Source organism: Leiobunum rupestre, chromosome 9 (genome assembly GCF_980474605.1).
Source record: "Leiobunum rupestre chromosome 9, qqLeiRupe1.1.hap1, whole genome shotgun sequence".
Lineage (NCBI taxonomy): Eukaryota > Metazoa > Arthropoda > Arachnida > Opiliones > Sclerosomatidae > Leiobunum > Leiobunum rupestre.
In genome coordinates, this window is record NC_143392.1 from 37,265,335 (window position 1) to 37,289,308 (window position 23,974).

Sequence of the window (23,974 nt, forward strand, 5' to 3'; positions counted from 1 at the left end):
TATCAAACTATAAAATTAAACGTAGGGGAGGAGAGAAGCGAAAGTAATAAAATGTTTTTGTTTTACAGCTACAGCCTTCATAAAACCCTTCGAGATAGGCGTAACACGTTCTTTAAGCGTACTTAAACTAATAATTGTAATAATTAAAAATCTTCCGTGGAATTAAACCGGTACGTTTGTTAACTAATTTTCGTAACTTTATAATTTCCGTTCGCGCTGGACCTTGAAATTAAATGTAGCTCTTATTCGTTGACAAAAAGCCAGATTGAATTTAACCCACATACTTTACCCCCACCTTCCCTTCGGTTGCGCTGTCTATAAATTTCTTTATCAAATTTCGATCTATTTTTTTTTTCAAGGTTACCTCCGTTTAAGATAACGGTAAAATAGCGCGCCATATTTAAATGTCTTGGGCGTAAATTGCGTTTATTGCAGAAAAATGGCGCAAGAAATACCAGTATTCTTTGTGGATGCATTCGTAACTGATAAATCGTTTTCGGGAAACCCAGCTGGTGTCTGCTTCTTGGAAAACAACGAAGTAAATAATTAATTCGTAGGTTTTTGGGTAATTAAAGGTCGTTTTGCGTAACTCCTACTCGTAATCAGTCATATTTAATCGAACCTTGGTTTTTACGACAAATTCAAAGCTATATTAGAGGTTATTTACTGTTCGATTTTAGAATTTTTCTGACGAATTAAAACAGAAAATAGCGGTCGAGCTGGCTGTTCCCACTACCGCTTTTGTATGGAAACTACAGCCTTCGGATAAATTCGAATCAAGTACGTTCCAAATATTAATAAAACCAGAAGTATATAAAATTTCTCGTATCGAGAAGTAAACATTTCTTTTTTAAAGCCGAAACTAATCTGATTTCATTCAGTGGCGTAGTTAGCATGGGGGACACCCGCGGCAGATATCATGGTGTGCTACTTACTAGTCTCTAGTTTGTGTGAGTTTTCATTTTTTCACGGTCGGGTGTCACCCCCAAATAACGCCCAAACGGGTGGCACGGATTTCATTGCAACTAACTAAATCTGGTTAGAATAGTTTTAGCGTTTCAGTTCAGATTATGAGTCCGACATAGCTTGAGATCTGATTGTCCAGGGCGGTGAATATAAAAAATGAAACCATAAGGTCCCCATAAGTAAAGGTCTACCATAGGGGCCCATGGTAACGGCGTTGTCCTGGAGGGAAGAAAATGAACGTACGACCACGACGATATAGCAGTAGCGACATATCTTATTTTTCAAAATTTCTTCATCAAAAATATTATCTTACTCGGTAGAGCAGCCATGCTCGGGTTGATAAATGCCACACAAAACGCGTTTAAATCTCACATTTGAAGAAGAAAAAAAATACCTACAGGAACACCACTCTTATTTATAATAGTCAGTTTTATGTTCCGATGAGTCATTTGGCAACGATAAGTGTTATTAAGTTTTAAAGCGATAAAATTGCGAATAAGCCTCGGCTACGGTGCTCAGGGCTCGTGGCGAAGATTTCTCCCGCGTAGTTCTAAGTTTAAAAACGTTCGCGCACGGCTTGCGCGCATTCATCATGCATTTCGCGAAATTTATTTCAGAAATGCATTGTTGAGGTCGTAGCCACTAGGAGGTGCAGATTTTGAATACCTACCTCTTAATAACGGGTATGTGGATCGTCAAAAATTTGGCCTAAACCTTTGCTTATGGGGACTTATGATAGACTTATGATTAAACTGTTATGAATAGCTGATTATCTTCAAATATCTGAAAATTAAGGACCTGAATGACCTAGTTTATAGTCCATTTCAATATACACCAGCTTTCAGTCTCTCTCTACCTATTTCCAGGGATAGCTCATATGAAAAATGCCGCCCGGGACGAACCGACGCCCCCCACTCCGCTACGCCACTGGGTGTCCATCGGAAGTACTAGGAGGGGGCGGCTTTGAGTTTTAAAAAAAGTACTGATGCTAATCCATAAAACTGACTACTGACTAGGCCACCAAGAGAAGGGGCAAAGCAATTGAAGCAGGGACCCATGCATCACAAGGGGGAATGGGGTTGTTCAGGGGGTAAGGGGCCCGAATAATTTAACTTTTTAAACACAATGGACAATTTGCTGGTAAATTTAAAGGTCCCATTCAATCGAAAAAAATCCTTCCCATTCGACCGAATATTTTAGAGCCCAAAGGGCTATAAAATTCAAAAGTCCTATTCAATTTAGGTTAGGTAGGTTTAAGGCCTCCGTAGACGGTAGTAAAATTGAATGGAATTTCGGTCGAATGGGACGAAAAATATATTTAATTAAAAATCGCACATTAATGCTACTTTCGGTCGAATGGGACGAAAAATATATTTAATTAAAAATCGCACATTAAGGCTACTTTCGGTCGAATGGGACGAAAAATATATTTAATTAAAAGTCGCACATTAAGGCTACTTTCGGACGAATGGGACGAAAAATATATTTAATTAAAAATCGCACATTAAGGCTACTTTCGGTCGAATGGGACGAAAAATATATTTAATTAAAAATCGCACATTAATGCTACTTTCGGTCGAATGGGACGGAAAATATATTTAATTAAAAATCGCACATTAAGGCTACTTTCGGTCGAATCGGACGAAAAATATATTTAATTAAAAATCGCACATTAAGGCTACTTTCGGTCGAATGGGACGAAAAATATATTTAATTAAAAATCGCACATTAAGGCTACTTTCGTTCGAATAGGACGAAAAATATATTTAATTAAAATCGCACATTAATTCTACTTTCGGTCGAATGGGACACCAAAAAAACGCATTCGGTCGAATGGGACCAAAGCATTTGTCAGCCCCATTCACCCGTTGGCTTCATGGTGTGGTGGTTTTACAACACCTTTTCTTCACGGATGGAATAATAACATCGGTAAATGTTAAGCCGCGATGCGATGTACGATTTCCCGATTTCGCTGAAAAATTGTTACTCGAGAAGTGCCTATAGAGCCTAAAGAGCTATACTAGATACTTCTCTCGTAAGAATATTTTATATACTTCTGATAAAATGCGTTAGAGCTAATACTTAAATATGTAAATTAGGCGAGCGATTCGGTCTGCAATGGTTTACGCCAAAAGTCCAAGTCGATCTCTGCGGACACGCTACGATAGCAATGTCCAAAGTCATGTTCGAAATATACGGTTTGTATTGATACTTATTGAAGGCGTTATTATTATCTAAACACAACCAAAATCATTTCAGAAAACCCCAACGGTTGTTTGTCATTTGAAACGCCACTTGGCATCGTCCAGGCTAGAAAACGAGAAAATCAGACTTATTCTTTGAATTTCCCCAACCACGAACCTCAATCGGTAAATTACTAAATAACATTCGATCATAAGTACAATAATAACATAAGTTTGACACGCCAACACCATTAATTTATTTCATCCATGAATATTTTACTATAGTAGCCAAGGTAAAACTCTGTAATTGGCTACCGCACCTGATAAAATTTCGAGATCAACAGGCCTTGCCAATTCAATTTTTGCTAAGCCTTGGTTGACCTTCAAAATACGCCGTTATCGGTGATTTCTCGGGCACCTGACACTTCCAAAATGATTTATATGGTCATCGGAAAACAGACTATCATAAAAAATCAATGTCGAGAAAATAGGAAGTGTCATACTTATTATAAAACTTATGATTGCAATCATTTGATAATTCGTCAATTTAATTTTTGGTTAGGTTGATGAGGAACTCTACAATTCCTTAATAAAAGTCAGTACCCCGTAACGAATGCAATCTATTAATAATGACGGTAATTACATATCATTGGTTTTTCTCCTGGTAAGGTTGTCACCCAAGACCACCCTTACGTTGACGTGATGTTTTCGGCGCCTACCAGGAAACTATTAATTCGTTTTGACGACAGTATGACCCGGTAAAGTCGCAAATTTATTCTTAAAGGGAGTAAGCTGATTATCGCTAGTTACGTTAACCATGGCAAATAACCCCCAGAAGGACTAGTAAGGCAAGCAAAAGTTCCTATAGATAATTTCCCCTAGAACTGTCACGCGCAACTAACGTAGCGCTACCTTCCGACATTTAGCGGAAACGAAAATTTAATACAATATGGCTGCCTACTGACCTCGGGTTAATTTGATATTTGTATATTCAGCAGAAAATCCTGTAGATTTTATTAAACTTATCACTTCGTATGTTTCAGTATCTGAAGGTCTGCTTGAAATGTCATTTATCTTCTCAATAGATTCAATAATTATTCTTTGAAATTGGGTTTCAAAAATATCTGCAAATTATAAATAACTTCAGCAAAGGTTTAAAAGTTAAAAACTATTTATTAAACTTCAACTTTAAAAAAACTTAACAATGAAGTTACATTTATTTTTTAACCATCTTACTTAAAGGGGCTGGAAAGTGGGGTTTTGAAAAACGTCATCCGTGACGTCATTAACGAAATTTGGCGCGTAGAACTACTTTTTCTCAAGTTCGCGAAGACGTAAACAGGCACCGCTGTGTCATGGATTAAACACTAAAGGATGTTCCACGAGCGAAAAAACACAAAAATACTCTGTAACCTTTCCACCTAGCGGCGCGAGCCCGCAAACCGGAAATTGTTTTCTATCCAGGGGCAAACAAACGGGCGTGCAATTCCATGGCTTGTCCATGCTTGATCATCTTAATATTTACATTATTTTTAATAATATTATGTATTCTGCTTTTTCGGATCTGACTTATGAAACATTGGGTATAAGTCAGCCAAGTGTTTCAAATTTAAACTTAACGCGGCTACCTTCTACTGGTGAGTACATTATATATTAAATTATTTATTATTTAGCCAAGGCTTAAAAACATGGTCTTGGATTTTCTTATAGTATGCTTGTTCTTAATAAGTAAATTAATGGAATCATTTATTAGATAAAGATGAGATAGAAAAACTTCAAGATGATTCCGATGAAAGCAACTGTAGTGATTTAGACACTGTACATTCTGCATATAATCCTTGTGAGCATATCGTGAATCGCTTCTACATCCATTATAAATGCAATGTTTTTTCACCATTTTCCAATAACGAAAGAAATAACCTCTAAATTTCTAACATGAACGATCGTTTAATCCATGGACATTAAGGAAATAATGATAATTTATATACCTACCAAAGATCTTTATTTAGTTTAAAGAAGCGTGTTTTGATGCTGTTATAATCTTCAACTAAAAGAGCAGACGAAACTCACGATATTCCAAAAGCCCGCGAAATTATTTAAAAATAATACGAGATGGCGCAACAAAATCATATCCGGTGCCCCTAGGGGAGTAAAGCGCGGGGGGAGGAAAGACGTTACGACCAAGCAAACGCGAACTCGGCATTGAAATCTTAGCTCGTGGAACATCCTTTAGTGTTTAATCCATGGCTGTGTTGGGATTTTTGTATGACGAAATCCAGCGTGGTTAGCTGAGCTCGTAGGAAGTTTTCAAATTTCATTAATCTTTATTGAGATTTAGTTTAGTGAACAACAAATGTTTAACGAAAAATTCATTTGAGTGATAAGGTCTTTTGGTAGTAGTGTGTTCGTAATTTTTTAAATTATTATTTATGAGTTTCATCGAATTTTGTAAAAAAACGCTAGATGAATCGATGCCAATTTCTTAGGGCCTTGGTTTCACTGGAGCATTTTGATAAACCTTAGTACTACACCACAGTTCTTTTGCCTTTTCCCACTTATCTAATTCACCAACAAGATATATTTTCGAATCATCACGTTTCCGTTTTTTTTTAATTAAACTCGTTCATTAACTTCATTATAATTAAAATAATAGAATCAAAACCACGTCCACGAAGGCCCGAATATCTTAGTTCGCGTATGAATACCTGTCACTAGTTTATCTCTGGTCGCTCCTCACTATTTTCAAAACATCTCGGTCAGAGCCAAATTCCTCAAGCGGGGAAAAAAGTAAATAAAGCAGGGTCCGGATTTTTTGGGAGATACCACGTCACTAGACGATTTCAAAACCCCATTTTCCAGCCCCTTTAATAAATAAATATCTATGCTAACATTTTTATAACAAACGGGCCAACATTTGTACGCTTGCCGTACAATTCCGTCTGAGGGTTATATCTCAATGAGTTAACAAACAAGCGGTAACGCGTTATAGCAGATGATTTTTAGATTTAGTTGATACTCCCTTTAATGGGACACTTTTACAAGTTCAAATTGTTACACTAGGGAAGAATTTGAATCCTTGTCGCCATCCGCAGCGGAAATGGTCAAAGTGTCTCCGGACGGGTCAGTCCAGGGTGTTATAATAACGCTTAAGGCTAATGTCCGTAACGGCTATAAAGACGCGGAAAACAACGGTTACGATTTTACCTCCAGGTACTTTACACCTTGGAAGGGTCTCGACGAAGACCACGTCTGTGGTAAGTTTTATCAGGATCTTTTTATGGAGAGGTTAGAGGAGCACTGGCCTAGTATCTACGCCGTATGATAAACTTCAACCAGTCGCAAACCTTCGGCCCCTGGTGGGGAAGAAGGGAGTACTTATAGGGGGAAATATCACAGAGTCCTGTTGCGCCATCTAACGTCAACTATACAAAACTAATATTTTGGCGTTAAAATTACGTTAGACTGAACACAGACCACCTATACTCAAAGAGGGACATGTATCGCTGGTAGTAATTTATATTTTATTATGTCTCGAGCAGACTTGGAATTAGCGGGAGTCTTGGGGCCAATGGCTCTTAATAAAAATCAGTGGGCTCTTAAAATAAATCATTCGAATGGGGGTTGCGGGCCACCGGGGCTCTCAATTTAATTAAAAAATATTTATTAAACATTTTACGGAAATTTCTGGAACATGATTTGTACGCCGTTTTTGAAACTCTGTTTTCCTACCCTATACGAGAGCGGGATCTAGCGTTACAAATGATTATGTGTGATATTATAATATACTTGCTTGTTTTAAAGTTAATAAATGTTATGTAAGTAACCAATTTTTATTTTCCTATTTTCCCTAACTAATTTTAAATTTTCCCCCCAATTCCCCCCCCCCCCGCTTGGGCCAGTGGCTCTCAATAAAAATAAACTTAAGGGGGGTCGGGAGCGACAATAAATAAAGAATTTTCACGTGCTATTTTCAGTTTGCTGTAAAAAACCCGCATCACCTTTGTGACACCTTTTTTTCGAGGTGGACTGTGGGCTGAATAAAGGCCGTACAGCACGATGCGCTATCTTTTGAACCTCAACATTTTAATATATTATATAACCTGCTTAAATATTTGGACATTTAATAAATAATAAGACAAAATATTTATATAGGTACCCTAAAATAATATGTTTTTTATAATGTAGTACGAGGTACCGGTATAGATGGCGCCAAATGGCAGAGTTATATTTTCTCTGACCGGAATATGACGAATAGTTGCGCGAAAAAACCAAGCGTGCGCTGACCTCTCCTTAAAAAGATCCTGTTTTACTTTTGTATATTTTTCGTCTGTAACTTGAGTTTATATATATAAGGCTCGGCACACGCTGTCTTGGGACCTTATTGGGAGCGTGTATTGTCAACTGGCCGAGAATTAAGAGGTAACGAAATATATATTTTTCAAACATACGGACATTTATAGGGGTTTTTTTCTTACGAATTATTTCGCAGCTAGACAAGGTTCGAAAAGAGGAGGTGACCTTTTCTTGACCGTACGGAACGACAATCGGGTTGAAATTGCCGGAAAATGCAAAATATTTTTGAGAGGACACATTCACATATAACGAAATTGTATTTTCTTAATAAAACTATAAAATAACCATATCATTAATAAATTGCAAGGTATACTGGGTAAAATTTATTTCGGGAAACATTTCATCTGCATCAAAACGGTAGAAATCTTTAGAATTAGTCACGTGGTTATAAAATTGCTTGAAAGTTTACCATTGAATAAATCTTTAAAAGTTTAACTTTTAAATTTTGTGATAAGTGATGTTTTTAAATATTTATACTTTTTTAATAGAAAAAGATTAAATTGTTAAACTTAATTTAGTGCTTTGACGAATTTCCGGGAACATTTTAAAAAGTTAGCTAAGACCAAAACAATTTAAATTATCGCCTATTTGCTTCGATTCTAGTATTGATATGCCCTTAAATAACTATGACATTTTTAATTGTTTTAATGCTAATTTGCATACCGATCGGTTTTACGACACTACCACTCTCGCCCAACTCTGACTTGGACTTGCAAACGGAAGTAATTTAATACCGTCCTTCGACATATTTTGACGCTATCATTATTTTTACATAACTACTTTTTGAACTATTCAAAGTTGGGAAATATTTAAAGAAGTGTACAGTTAGTCTAAAGTATTAGTATTATCAAAAGTCTATAATATTGTTCCATAATTTGTTCACATTGGGGAATATTTTACTTAGAGCTAGTAACGAAGTGACGTCATCACCAGAAGAAAATCTCCCCCTATTGAGGCGCTGACAAAGGCTGCGTGTGACGCGGGAGCAAAACGGCGACGAAGCCCGTAATGCAGTCGGTCTTGTGAATAGCTCTCAGTAAAACTTTTGCATGTAAAGAATAAGAAGTGTCACACTTATATAACAATATTGTGCACTTATGGTATTATGTTATGGACAATATCAAATTAAATTCCAACATTATAACTTGATTAAATACTTGGTATTCTGAATAGTTCATTTTATAAATAACTTGTGGTCTGACTGAGCAGGTCCGGACTGGCCTGGGGCTCGATTCTGAGATTATCGGTAAGGAAGTTAACGGGAGAAAATCCTCGTTAACTTTGAAAATTGTCGCTAGCGAGAAAAAATGCAATTCTAAGGCTCTCGTTAAGAAAATTGTCGTCAGAAGAAACCTAAAATTGTCGTTAATTCTAACGACAAAAAAAAAGTTGTAGTTAGAGCCACGGGCGACAATTTTTTTTGAAGATGGCGATATTTTTGAGACATGAAATTTGAGATTTAGCACAGGAAATTGAAAATAATCGTGATTTATAACTTCAAAAAGTAATGCGATATCGAGCTCAAGAATTTGAGCAAGTTGAGTATAGATTTAATCGTTTATTTACGGTAAAAAAGAACTAACGTATACTCATTGTGATAGGCTTGGTGAGAGTTTATCAGAAACCAATACACTGGCAATACCAGTGAATATTAAAAACTATTATTAACTTACTAGATTAATATATCTAAAAATACCATAGTCAAGTAAATTATAACACTAATAAATTATTCCCCTCGGGTGTAATAACAACAAACAGTTACTTTTACCATTTTATTATGTTTTTAAAAGCATCGGTTCCAATGAATTTCGGTGAAGTAAGATGAAAATATTTACCAAATACTCAACTAGGAATTTTTTGTACGTTTATTATTCACAATGAACACTTTTTCTTCTTCATCATAATGTATTTTTCTTTACGCGTGTGAAAACATTATGTTTGTGTCAAAGCAGAGAAACGCGTCGTCGCGCGCGCTAGTGGTAAACGAGGCTTACAACTTAAGCCTAACCTCTGTAGAATAAAACATTAATACCGTCTGCTGCTATGAAGTATGAACGAAACAACTGATAAAACGACGCGTCGCTATTGGCTCTAGCTAGAGCGATAGCACGTGACTAAAAATTTCTGTCGTTAGCCTCTCTCTCATAACACTGGCGTAACGAGACACGTCTTAGAATACCAATTTCATTCCCGTTAAGAAATTCTCGCTTACATATTGTCGTTTCGCCTATCGCCAGAATTTTTGTCGCTAGCTTAACGATAGCCTCAGAATCGAGCCCCAGGTCGGCCGGTTGGCGATCGCCGAGGGCCCAGGGCCGTAACCAGGGGGGGGGGGGGGCTCGGTCCGTTAGACGCGTTTGACTTTTCAAATTAATGTGTACGTAGAATCAGAGAGTGTTAAGTCGCTTCGCTACAGAGAGGCGCCTCTTCCTATCCCCGTAATGTTAAAATTTCGTGGTACGTTTTTTCCCCATGAGAGCGTTGAAGAAGCAGACGACGGTGTTTGCAATTCCCGGACACACGATGGCACTGTAAAATTGCTTATCAAAGAAAAATAAAATTTGCTCTCAGTAGGTTAAAGTTGAATTCAGCTCAGTCAGCTGTGATGTTGAATTATTTTAACTATTTAAGTAAAACAGTTGATTTCGTAAGAAATATAAAAGTAAGTACAAGAAAAATCCCTCCCTATTTCATTTCATTATTATCAACAGTACTTTTTTAATATATCAAAAGAAATTCGTGGAATCTAAAGTGGAATATTTTATGGGCTGGCCAAATCTTAATTAAATATAATCTTTGTCAGTGAATTGTCCTTTACCTTGCAAAACCCAATGGTTATCATATTTGGACAATTCTTCATCATGGTCCAGGAGCTGGTACGTTAAACGAGTCTGTTTAAAATAAAGTCATCCAAATTGTCAATTCAATATGAATCTGATGGTTTTAAGAGGCTATTGACTGATGCAGCTCTGTACGCTGCCTGGTATTGTTGAGGATTTGGATGATCTCAATTGTCTCCTTATTGGCCAATGGAACCAAAGTAGTTTTCTAAAAATCTTGACTAATTCTTCCAGTTACTAAGAACTTAAAACCAAAATTATCCTTTATATCATTCCATAGGAGTAGCAAAGACTGAATTGATAGTTTCCACCCTTCAATACAAGGTAAGGTTTTATACCTACAGTTCTGAAGCTACCATGTATTAAACCTTTCCAATTTTTCTTTCAGCATTGGTATGTGGATGGATTGATCAGTCATTGCTCTCTTACAGTGTGTTTCATTGTTTAATGTCCTGCTATTGCAGCAATCAAAAAGGCCGTTCATGTGTAAGAGGAACTCTGCTGTGTATGTGCTTTCAATTGTTAAAACTCTCCTAATCCCATTGAACAGGCCATTTGAATTAGAAACACTTTGACTGCAAATTTGGGCAGCTAAACTGACTTTCATGTTAGAAAATGCTGGTAACTTGATATGTTTACGTTTCAGCATATGTGTGCTTTGAAACTTACCAATTTCTTGGTCTATTTTGAAAAACTGTTCTAGGACTGCCCAAGAAACTAGATTGCCTTCCACTATTCAAGAGATGTGGAGGATCAATTTCAATGAATGGCTTTTCCACTGATATCCCCATACTTTTGAACAAATTTTGATTGCCTGTTCCTTGGTCACAGACTACAGCTTTGACAATAAGGCCAATACGTTTTAGGTGAGTTACGCAATCATGAAGCAATATCTTCAAAGTCTGTTCGTGACAAGCATCTTTTGTGAGGAAGTAACCAATTGGTGGTTTGAATTTCAGTTTTATGTCATTCACCATGAACACTAGGGCCTGATTTGCGTACTATTTTGACCTTCCATATGGACCGAAGTCTACGAAACCCGAGGGGGTAGCCACTTAAGAAATATGGTGTACAAATAGCGATAAATAAAAATAAACATTCCTAGAAATCCACAAGAAATATTGGAAATATCAGAAATATTTGGAAATCTGGTGTACAATTTTTTTCCAAGTGCCTACCCCCCTCGACGAAACCTTCAATGTTATCGTTTTCATTATTGTCAAAATGTTTAGTTGAATGGCTATAATTATGTTCAGTACAAATATATTTAAATGGAATAGAATTCAATATATAGTTCTGGGTTTAAATTCATAGGAATTGACTTCATCCAGTAAAAAAAAATTCATTTAAAGCTAGTGTTCATCATTGTGAATATTTTATATAAATTATCATTTTCTTCGTTGAATTGATTTTGGAGGGCATAATTTGGCATTTGTAGTGCTGCGTTTACCTTACACAAGATTGTAGTTGTAATATGATCTTCAGGTGCATTTATATTTGCTACTATTTGAATTAATTATAAATGAACAGAAGGCAGTAAGAGACCATGGCGGGATATGTTTTTGCCTTCAGTTTACCTAGGGAAAACCGTGGTTTCATTGGAATTTTCCAAAAAAAATAGTAGGTGTAGCTAATGGTGTAAGCCGGTTTTTGGTTTTGATATTCATAAAACAATCGTCAGTGAAATGAAGACCGCAAAATACGTGGTTAAAGTGCAAGTAATCTGTAGTTTTATTTTGGAGCTTTTCACTGTTAATAGTTCTGCAGTGGCTGCAGAACTATTAAGTTTTAAGAAATGTTAATGCTTATTAAATTAAAACGCGTATTCACCGGTCTTTATCCCTTGAAAACTTGAGGAAAAAAAAGACAGACGCGTGGTTACCTTTTTATTCGATTTACAATTTTTAGCCGAACAAGACATTTCAAAATAAATTAAACTTGCAAAAATACCTAAAACACTTCCTTTTTTGCGTCTTCTCAAACTCTAATCTAGCGCGCGCCGGAGATACTACTAGCGCCATCAAACGCCCGGGAATTGTGGACATTCTCGGCGAATAAAATCGTACCACGGATTTTTTAAAGAGAGGCGCCTCTCTGTAGCGAAGCGACTTTACACTCTCTGGTAGAATCTAGTACACTTTAAACGTTATTTGTTGTCCTATAAATAAGCATTTAAATTTTTATTCCGTACCCCGCCACATGTTTTCCACTTTTTAGTTGCACCGTACCAATCGTACCAATGTACTTATTAAGGGGAACCTAGGGGTGCAAAAATTATTAGCCGCAAACAATTAATTTTAAAGTTATACTACTTTTAAAGATGTACGGACCGAACGGTTCGGGGCGTAGAATTCACTCCGCGGCGAAGAGAGCTCGCCGTCGCGCCGTTTTTGCCCTTTCGGAAATCGGCCTTTCTTTATTTGTTGGAAGTGGTACTGGCACCAGTAGGACCACAATATACGTGAAATATGCTGCTGTAGTAGACGTGGGGTCTAAGGATTCAAATGACGGTGACCTAAACAAAGCTTTTATTAAAGGATTAAATTGACGGTGGCCTACTATACAGATAGGAAAGAAACATTTCACAAACCGTATTCATTTTCCGCTAACCATGCCCGATACCGGGTCTTCGCGTAGTTCCTCAAGTTCGGAAGATTCTAAGGCTATTTTTAACTATAGGTACTTTTGGTTTTTGTTTACTTTTTAAGGTGTATTATTTGTCAAGGTTTACAGTAATCCCAAAAGTTTTAACCGCAATTTATTATTTAGAAAGATATGATAAATATACAAGTTGGCAAGCCAAAATATACCTCTCCTCGGAAGAATTGTCCCTAGCGGTATTAATTTCTCGAGAGTTAGTTACTAAAAACGTAATCCCGGTTAAATCCCACCCGGTATAAAATTTTAATTTTAATTAAAATAATTGAGACGAAACAACCGAGTTTAATTTATTCAGAATAATATAAATTAAGTAGTTACAACAGCGAGTTAGACGTAATAAAACAATGCACAATTGAATTTAACCCTATTTACAGTACAAGTTTATCAGTTAAATATAATACGAAGCCAATTTTAATCAAAGAAATATCTACAGAGGGTATTTGTATTTTTCTCGCTTACGAAATACTTGCCGCATCTTTAACGCTCATTTTATTTCAACATTCGCCCTTGATGAAGAAAACACACCATCCAAACCAAACCCAACCGCAAATTTATCCGTTAACGCTCACCGTCGCCCGATGGCTTTGCCAACCCTTCGACAGTCCTAGCAACTGCGAACGCAGAAATTTCGAGAAACTGCGTACGCAATGATTAACCTTTGCACGGAAAATGCGAACGCGTTCGCAGGACAGACACACAGACAGACATACAGACAGACACGGTGATTGTATAACCCCTCCTAGGGGACGGAGAGGTAACAAGTTGGCAAGCCAAAATATACCTCTCCTCGGAAGAATGGTCCCTAGTGGTATTAATTTCTCGACACGACCCCCAAAGATATCTCCGCAATTCAGAATTATTTACGAAAAACGTATTCTCGGTTCAAACCCTGCCCGGTATAAAATTTTAATTTTAATTTAAATAATTGAGACGAAACAATCGAGTTTAATTTATTCAGAATATTATAAATTAAGTAGTTACAACAGCGAGTTAGACTTACTAAACCATTGTACAATTGAATTTAACCCTTTTTACAGTACATGTTTATCAGTTAAACATAATACTAAGCAAATTTTAATGAAAGAAACATCTACAGATGGTATTTGTATTTTTCTCGCTTACGAAATACTTGCCGCATCTTTAACGCTCATTTTATTTCAACACTCGTAGACTTCCAGTTGACGTTGTGACACATACCGCATGAAAAAGACCAATGCCGTCCAATTTCCAATATCATATAATGACTCGCACACCCAGGAAATCATTGACTGCGTTAGAAATCGTAGATATCCAAATATCCACACCAAATATATTTACAAGAAGCAAAAACCTTACCATCAACAAAGCACAGAGAGCCACTTGACTAACCGCCAGCTCTTAAAGCAATAAACGGTAAATTATCGGCTTTGAATTAACACAACTATATATAGGTCGTTAAGAATACCCGTAAATAAATAACAAAAAACTAACTACCCTTTAACCCTCTTATCTCGGCTGACTGCGCTAAAACAAGATTTAACCTTTAAAATTTCATTCGTAAAAAAACCAGATTAGGCCTTCATAAATTCATTAATAAAAAAATACTTTATTACCTATTATGCTTACGATGCGTGTCTTAATTTCAGTGAACCAAATCAGCTATCGGTGGTTCTGTGGTAGAGCGCTCGACTGCCAAGCCGAATGGTCTGGGTTCGAAACCTGGGTGGCGCATTTAATTTTAATCAATAGAGAAACGCTAAATTAGAATTTCTTCGATGCAATAATTTCAATTTCAATTCTATTTCAATTAAACCAAAATTTCGTACTCTATTAAATACGCTTCCGATAAAGCTGAAGGTCTAATTTTCAATAAAGCGTAACAAGTGTCGGTGGTTCTGTGGTAGAACGTCCGCCTGTCAAGCAGGAGGTCTCGGGTTCAAATCCCGCCCGATGCGATCGCAAATTGATACTAAGACGAATACCGTGTACAACTGGTGGAAACCCTGCCATTGGACGTTGAGAGGTAGCATTACACTCAGGACTCGGTCCGTCCCAAAGTCATTAAGAAGAAGTTGGAGAGAAAACACCCATACAAACACAACAGATCCAACATGCACAACCATCAGAACACAAACTCAACACTCACAACCTACGCATAAACATTACAAAAACGTAATATACCAAACCGTCATGACGGTGAGCGAAAAAACACCATCCAAACCAAACCGTTAACGCTCACCGTCACACGGTGGTTTTGCCAACCCTTCGAGAAACTGCGTACGCAGTGATTACACTTTGCACCGAAAATGCGAACGCGTTCGCAGGCCTGACAGACAGACCCACAGACCCCCAGACAGACACGGTGGTTGTATAACCCCTCCTCTCGGAGAGGTAAAAATTGTTACTTGCCAGCAATTTTTACAAGGAAAATACCAAGGTTGGTAAAAATACTGTGTATTATGGGAAAATACGACCTATTTTGAGATTTTCTCGGGAAATACGAGATTTTTGTACGTGTTGGATAAGGTAGGACTGATGAAGAATTACATTTAACGGCACGATATTACTAAATTTTTAAAAAGTGTCCAAACCGAAAATGTTTTTTCTTTTTACGGCGAATAAAATTCGCTAGATACTAGGTACGATTTCACTGAAAACGATGACCGTAGGTGGGGTTAATATAGGCATCCAGGAGGAGTGAAAACTCCTTCGTGTGGGAACGATTCATCTCTCAGTCGCTCTCCCTTGTTTAATTCGCACCACAAGAGAATATACTAGGTACTGTCCTCTAGGTCGCGTTATACGTGGCACAGCTTGAGTAGCAAGAATGGGGCTGGGGTGGCGCCGCGCGCCCTCAGCGCTCGAGCGAAGTGAGTGCGCGTCGCCGTGAGGCGGCAATACATCGATTACGAGTCCAGTTTTACTTTTAGTTTACACGTACAAAAATCTCGAAATATGTCGTGTTTTCCGTGGTAAAAATTGATGGCAAGTAACAATGTTACATTTATCATATCTTTCTAAATAATAAATTGCGGTTAAAACTTTTTTGCATTATTGTAATCCTTTTGTTTTTTAATGCGAAACATTATTTTTCGGGAATTAATACTTAAGGAGATATATTTAATGGGGTTTATATATGCACCCATGATGATTATAAGAACGGGGCTGGGGGGGGGGCATCGGTCCGGCCACCCAGCGCTCGAGCCAATGTATAGTCTTTGGACAATTATTTAATTAACTTTTTAAATAATGCTTTGCGGGGAATAATTTTGGCACCATAGGAATCTCCTTAAAAAGTACTTTAAGGGGGTCGAGAAAGGGGAACAAAGGGAGTGGCGGGGCTATTGTTCCAATTTACCCCGCCCGATAAGGGGGCCCCTCTTCAGTCTCTAGCCGAGGGCCCCTAAAGGAGCCAGTCCGGGCCTGGGTCTGAAATGTTACTCTTACGTCAGAAGACAGAGCTTTATTAGAATATTCTTGACACACGCGATTGTATGAGGTCGTTCGCGATTCTAGCTCGCGTTCGTAGACTTGATAAAGCTAGACAATGACGTGGTTGGAAACATTTTCAAGCTAAGCCCCTCCCCTTTTTTAAAATAAATTATCCGTACGGTAACATCATAGAATTTTTCATTGGTCCGCGTACAGGTGGCACTAAATCATTATCAAACTATAAAATTAAAAGTAGGGGAGGAGAGAGGGGCTGACGTTTTTTAAAGCGAAATAATAAAATGTTTTTGTTTTACAGCTACAGCCTTTGTAAAACCCTTCTAGATTGGAGTAACACGTTCTTTAAGCGTACTTAAACTAATAATTGAAATAAATAAAATCTTCCGTGGAATTAAAACGGTACGTTTCTCAACTAATTTTCGTAACTTTAGAATTTCCGTTCGCGCTGGACCTTGAAATTAAATGTAGCTCTTATTCGTTGACAATAAGCCAGATTGAATTTAACCCACATACTTTACCCCCCTCTTCCCTTCGGTTGCGCTGTCGATAAATTCTTTATCAAATTTCGATCTATTTTTTTTCTTTCAAGGTTACCTCCGTTTAAGATAACGGTAAAATAGCGCGCCATATTTAAATGTCTTTTGCGTAAAAAGCGTTTATTTGCAGAAAAATGGCGCAAGAAATACCAGTATTCTTTGTGGATGCATTCGTAACTGATAAATCGTTTTCGGGAAACCCAGCTGGTGTCTGCTTCTTGGAAAACAACGAAGTAAATAATTAATTCGTAGGTTTTTGGTAATTAAAGGTCGTTTTGCGTAACTCCTACTCGTAATCAGTCATATTTAAATCGAACCTTGGTTTTTACGACAAATTCAAAGCTATATTAGAGGTTATTTACTGTTCGATTTTAGAATTTTTCTGACGAATTAAAACAGAAAATAGCGGTCGAGCTGGCTGTTCCCACTACCGCTTTTGTATGGAAACTACAGCCTTCGGATAAATTCGAATCAAGTACGTTCCAAATATTAATAAAACCAGAAGTATATAAAATTTCTCGTATCGAGAAGTAAACATTTCTATTTTAAAGCCGAAACTAATCTGATTTCATTCATTGGCGTAGCTAGCATGGGTGACACCCGGGGCGGATAACATGGTGTGCTAGTCTCTAGTTCGTGTGAGTTTTAATTTTTTTCACCCCCAAATCACGCCCAAACGGGCGGCACAGATTTAATTGCAATTAACTAAATCTGAAAAATGCCGCCCGGGGCGAACCGACCCCCCCCCCACTCCGCTACGCCACTGGGTGTCCATCGGAAGTACAAGGAGGGGGCGGCTTTGAGTTTAAAAAAAAGTACTGATTCTAATCCATAAAACTGACTTCTGACTAGGCCATCAAGAGCAGGGGCAAAGCAATTGAAGCAAGGACCCATGCATCACAAGGGGGAAGGGGATGTTCAGGGATTAAGGGGCCCAAAGAAGCTCAAATCCTAGGGCCCTGCCATGGGCTTACCCCTATTTGTCAGGTATCTTCCCTTTCGACCAAATTCCCATTCGACCGAATAATTTCATTTTTCCAACCCAATGGGCAATGGGCTGGAAAATTGAAAGGTCCCATTCAATCTAAAAATAGCCTTCCCACTCGACCGAATATTTTCGAGCCCAAAGGGCTATAAAATTCAAAAGTCCCATTCAATTTAGGTTAGGTTAGGTTTAAGGCCTCCGTAGACGGTAGTAAAATTGAATGGAATTTCGGTCGAATGGGACGAAAAATATATTTAATAAAAAATCGCACATTAAGGCTACTTTCGGTCGAAAGGGACACAAAAAAAACTGTTTGGTCGAATGGAACCAAAGCATTTGTCAGCCCCATTCACCCGTTCGTTTCACCTTTTCTTCACGGATTGAATAATAACATGCGATTTGCGATTTCGTTGAAAAATTGTTACTCGAAAGGTGCCTAGAACCTAAAGAGGTATACTAGATACTTCTCTCGAAAGAATATTTTATATACTTCTGATAAAATGCGTTAGAGCTAATACGTAATTATGCAAATTAGGCGAGCGATTCGGTCTGCAATGGTTTACGCCAAAAGTCCAAGTCGATCTCTGCGGACACGCTACGATAGCAATGTCCAAAGTCATGTTCGAAATATACGGTTTGTATTGATACTTATTGAAGGCGTTATTATTATCTAAATACAACCAAAATAATTTCAGAAAACCCCAACGATTGTTTGTCATTTGAAACGTCACTTGGCATCGTCCAGGCTAGAAAACGAGAAAATCAGACTTATTCTTTGAATTTCCCCAACCACGAACCTCAATCGGTAAATTACTAAATAACATTCGATCATAAGTACAATAATAACATAAGTTTGACACGCCAACACCATTAATTTATTTCATCCATGAATATTTTACTATAGTAGCCAAGGTAAAACTCTGTAATTGGCTACCGCACCTGATAAAATTTCGAGATCAACAGGCCTTGCCAATTCAATTTTTGCTAAGCTTTGGTTGACCTTCAAAATACGCCGTTATCGGTGATTTCTCGGGCACCTGACACTTCCAAAATGATTTATATGGTCATCGGAAAACAGACTATCATAAAAAATCAATGTCGAGAAAATAGGAAGTGTCATACTTATTATAAAACTTATGATTGCAATCATTTGATAATTCGTCAATTTAATTTTTGGTTAGGTTGATGAGGAACTCTACAATTCCTTAATAAAAGTCAGTACCCCGTAACGAATGCAATCTATTAATAATGACGGTAATTACATATCATTGGTTTTTCTCCTGGTAAGGTTGTCACCCAAGACCACCCTTACGTTGACGTGATGTTTTCGGCGCCTACCAGGAAACTATTAATTCGTTTTGACGACAGTATGACCCGGTAAAGTCGCAAATTTATTCTTAAAGGGAGTAAGCTGATTATCGCTAGTTACGTTAACCATGGCAAATAACCCCCAGAAGGACTAGTAAGGCAAGCAAAAGTTCCTATAGATAATTTCCCCTAGAACTGTCACGCGCAACTAACGTAGCGCTACCTTCCGACATTTAGCGGAAACGAAAATTTAATACAATATGGCTGCCTACTGACCTCGGGTTAATTTGATATTTGTATATTCAGCAGAAAATCCTGTAGATTTTATTAAACTTATCACTTCGTATGTTTCAGTATCTGAAGGTCTGCTTGAAATGTCATTTATCTTCTCAATAGATTCAATAATTATTCTTTGAAATTGGGTTTCAAAAATATCTGCAAATTATAAATAACTTCAGCAAAGGCTTAAAAGTTAAAAACTATTTATTAAACTTCAACTTTAAAAAAACTTAACAATGAAGTTACATTTATTTTTTAACCATCTTACTTAAAGGGGCTGGAAAGTGGGGTTTTGAAAAACGTCATCCGTGACGTCATTAACGAAATTTGGCGCGTAGAACTACTTTTTCTCAAGTTCGCGAAGACGTAAACAGGCACCGCTGTGTTGGGATTTTTGTATGACGAAATCCAGCGTGGTTAGCTGAGCTCGTAGGAAGTTTTCAAATTTCATTAATCTTTATTGAGATTTAGTTTAGTGAACAAGAAATGTTTAACGAAAAATTCATTTGAGTGATAAGGTCTTTTGGTAGTAGTGTGTTCGTAATTTTTTAAATTATTATTTATGAGTTTCATCGAATTTTGTAAAAAAACGCTAGATGAATCGATGCCAATTTCTTAGGGCCTTGGTTTCACTGGAGCATTTTGATAAACCTTAGTACTACACCACAGTTCTTTTGCCTTTTCCCACTTATCTAATTCACCAACAAGATATATTTTCGAATCATCACGTTTCCGTTTTTTTTTAATTAAACTCGTTCATTAACTTCATTATAATTAAAATAATAGAATCAAAACCACGTCCACGAAGGTCCGAATATCTTAGTTCGCGTATGAATACCTGTCACTAGTTTATCTCTGGTCGCTCCTCACTATTTTCAAAACATCTCGGTCAGAGCCAAATTCCTCAAGCGGGGAAAAAAGTAAATAAAGCAGGGTCCGGATTTTTTGGGAGATACCACGTCACTAGACGATTTCAAAACCCCATTTTCCAGCCCCTTTAATAAATAAATATCTATGCTAACATTTTTATAACAAACGGGCCAACATTTGTACGCTTGCCGTACAATTCCGTCTGAGGGTTATATCTCAATGAGTTAACAAACAAGCGGTAACGCGTTATAGCAGATGATTTTTAGATTTAGTTGATACTCCCTTTAATGGGACACTTTTACAAGTTCAAATTGTTACACTAGGGAAGAATTTGAATCCTTGTCACCATCCGCAGCGGAAATGATCAAAGTGTCTCCGGACGGGTCAGTCCAGGGTGTTATAATAACGCTTAAGGCTAATGTCCGTAACGGCTATAAAGACGCGGAAAACAACGGTTACGATTTTACCTCGAGGTTCTTTACACCTTGGACGGGTGTCGACGAAGACCACGTCTGTGGTAAGTTTTATCAGAATCTTTTTATGGAGAGGTCAGAGCACTGGCCTAGTATCTATGCTGTATAATCTAGGAATATGAAAACTCGGTACCCTGGAATAGAAAAGTGTATTCCTCCACTACAAGCTCCCCCCTCTCTCTCTACGGCAACGCAGCGCGAGCCAGAATCGCGGACATACGAGTTTAGCGCCACCTTTTCTACATGTTTTTAAAAAATTCGTCTGCTAGTTTTCGAATATTAAAATTCATTGTCTATTCCTACTATAAACACGGGACCAGCAATACGCGAATAGAAAAACTAGCAGACGAAAAGCCGATTGAAAGTGTAAAGATTCTACGATAGATGGCGATACTTGTTATGTCCGTGAATTTTTTACTGCCCCGCCTAAAACGGGAGACGACCACTCCAGGTTTACTTGAATCCTCCTATATAGGTATAATAAATTTCGGCCAGTCGCAAACCTTCGGCCCCTGGTGGGGAAGAAGGGAGTACTTAGAGTGGAAAATATCACAGTGTCTCGTTGCGCCATCTAAAGACCACTTGACAAAACCAATATTTTTAGCGTTAAAATTACGTTAGACTGAACACAGAGCACCTATACTCAAAGAGGGACATGTATCGCTGGTAGTAATTTATACTTTATTATGTCTCGAGTGTGATGCGTCTTTATTAAGAGGGTGCCATCTCACGGCAGGTAGAGGCAGTTTTAGAGGTACGATCACGCGCGACAATAAATAAAGAATTTTCACGTGCTATTTTCAGTTTGCTGTAAAAAACCCGCATCACCTTTGTGACACCTTTTTTCGAGGTTGATACATGTAGGTGGACTGTGGGCTGATTAAAGGCCGTACAGCACGATGCGCCATCTATTGAACCTCAACATTTTAATATATGATATAACTTCTGTTTAAATATTTGGATATTTAATAAATAATAAGACAAAATATTTATATTGGTACCCTAAAATAATTGGTTTTTTATAATGTAGTACGAGGTACCGGTATAGATGGCGCCAAACGGCAGAGTTATATTTTCTCTGACCGGAATATGACGAATGGGTTGCTCAAAAAAACCAAGCGTGCGCTGACCTCTCTTTAAAAAGATCCTGTTTTACTTTTGTATATTTTTCGTCTGTAACTTGAGTTTATTTATATAAGGCTCGGCACACGCTGTCTTGGGACCTTATTGGGAGCGTGTATTGTCAACTGGCCGAGAATTAAGAGGTAACGAAATATATATTTTTCAAATATACGGACATTCATAGGGGTTTTTTTCTTACGAATTATTTCGCAGCTAGACAAGGTTCGAAAAGAGGAGGTGACCTTTTCTTGACCGTACGGAACGACAATCGGGTTGAAATTGCCGGAAAATGCAAAATATTTTTGAGAGGACACATTCACATATAACGAAATTGTATTTTCTTAATAAAACTATAAAATAACCATATCATTAATAAATTGCAAGGTATACTGGGTAAAATTTATTTCGGGGAAACATTTCAGCTGCATCAAAACGGTAGAAATATTTAGAATTAGTCACGTGGTTATAAAATTGCTTGAAAGTTTACCATTGAATAAATCTTTAAAAGTGTAACTTTTAAATTTTGTGATAAGTGATGTTTTTAAATATTTATTCTTTTTTAATAGAAAAAGATTAAATTGTTCAACTTCCGGGAACATTTTAAAAAGTTAGCTAAGACCAAAACAATTTAAATTATCGCCTATTTGCTTCGATTCTAGTATTGATATGCCCTTAAATAACTATGACACTTTTTGTTGTTTTAATTCTAATTTGCATACCAATCGTTTTTACGACACTACCACTCTCGCCCAACTCTGACTTGGACTTGCAAACGGAAGTAATTTAATACCGTCCTTCGACATATTTTGACGCTAGAGGGACTCTGCACTGAAATAAACATTGATTGCGAAATCATTCTGAAAATCAATTCGGTGAGAATTTTTAATATTTTTCCTATTTACCATTATTATGTTACTTATGATTCTATCATTATTTTTACATAACTACTTTTTGAACTAAAGTTGGGAAATATTTAAAGAAGTGTACAGTTAGTCTAAAGTATTAGTATTATCAAAAGTCTATAATATTGTTCCATAATTTGTTCACTTTGGGGAATATTTTACTTAGAGCTAGTAACGAAGTGACGTCATCACCAGAAGAAAATCTCCCCCTATTGAGGCGCTGACAAAGGCTGCGTGTGACGCGGGAGCAAAACGGCGACGAAGCCCGTAATGCAGTCGGTCTTGTGAATAGATCTCAGTAAAACTTTTGCATGTAAAGAATAAGAAGTGTCACACTTATATAACAATATTGCGCACTTATGGTATTATGTTTTGGACAATTCAAATTAATGTGCACGTAGAACTAAACGTTATTTGTTGTCCTATAAATAAGCATTTAGCAATTAGTTGGGGAGAAAGGGGAGCTTCGGAAAGTGACTCTAGAGAAAAGATTGCTGTCCGTCGGAAGCCAAAGGAGTTGGAGGAAAAGGGGAGCTTCGGAAAGCGACTCTAGAGAAAAGATTGCTGTCCGTCGGAAGCCAAAGGAGTTGGAGGAAAAGGGGAGCTTCGGAAAGCGACTCTAGAGAAAAGATTGCTGTCCGTCGGAAGCCAAAGGAGTTGGAGGAAAAGGGGAGCTTCGGAAAGTGACTCTAGAGAAAAGATTGCTGTCCGTCGGAAGCCAAAGGAGTTGGAGGAAAAGGGGAGCTTCGGAAAGCGACTCTAGAGAAAAGATTGCTGTCCGTCGGAAGCCAAAGGAGTTGGAGGAAAAGGGGAGCTTCGGAAAGCGACTCTAGAGAAAAGATTGCTGTCCGTCGGAAGCCAAAGGAGTTGGAGGAAAAGGGGAGCTTCGGAAAGCGACTCTAGAGAAAGGATTGCTGTCCGTCGGAAGCCAAAGGAGTTGGAGGAAAAGGGGAGCTTCGGAAAGCGACTCTAGAGAAAAGATTGCTGTCCGTCGGAACCCAAAGGAGTTGGGGGGAAAGGGGAGCTTCGGAAAGCGACTCTAGAGAAAAGATTGCTGTCCGTCGGAA

The 23,974-nt window shown here is 37.6% G+C and overlaps 2 protein-coding genes across 3 annotated transcripts; both read left to right on the forward strand.

Moving 5' to 3' along the window:
* The first annotated feature begins 79 nt into the window (after positions 1-79).
* Positions 80-7,812, forward strand: LOC149927338 (phenazine biosynthesis-like domain-containing protein 1). The gene is made up of 10 exons (XM_090158459.1): positions 80-170; positions 436-538; positions 681-780; positions 3,066-3,164; positions 3,226-3,335; positions 3,712-3,744; positions 3,819-3,907; positions 6,210-6,403; positions 7,503-7,568; positions 7,639-7,812. Exons 2-10 carry the CDS (start codon positions 440-442, stop codon positions 7,749-7,751), a joined length of 903 nt encoding a protein of 300 aa, XP_090014585.1. The 5' UTR covers positions 80-170; positions 436-439; the 3' UTR covers positions 7,752-7,812.
* Positions 7,813-16,730: 8,918 nt separating this feature from the next.
* LOC149927339 (phenazine biosynthesis-like domain-containing protein) lies at positions 16,731-22,392 on the forward strand. Of its 2 annotated transcripts, XM_090158461.1 has the most exons (10): positions 16,731-16,831; positions 17,099-17,201; positions 17,344-17,443; positions 18,489-18,587; positions 18,649-18,758; positions 19,135-19,167; positions 19,242-19,330; positions 20,734-20,927; positions 22,083-22,148; positions 22,219-22,392. In XM_090158461.1, the coding sequence occupies exons 2-10, from the start codon at positions 17,103-17,105 to the stop codon at positions 22,329-22,331; spliced, it is 903 nt and encodes a 300-aa protein (XP_090014587.1). In that variant the 5' UTR covers positions 16,731-16,831; positions 17,099-17,102; the 3' UTR covers positions 22,332-22,392. The 2 variants fall into 2 exon arrangements, with proteins under 2 accessions (XP_090014587.1, XP_090014588.1); XM_090158462.1 differs by lacking the exon at positions 16,731-16,831 and having other exon boundaries at positions 17,086-17,201.
* The last annotated feature ends 1,582 nt before the right edge of the window (positions 22,393-23,974 follow it).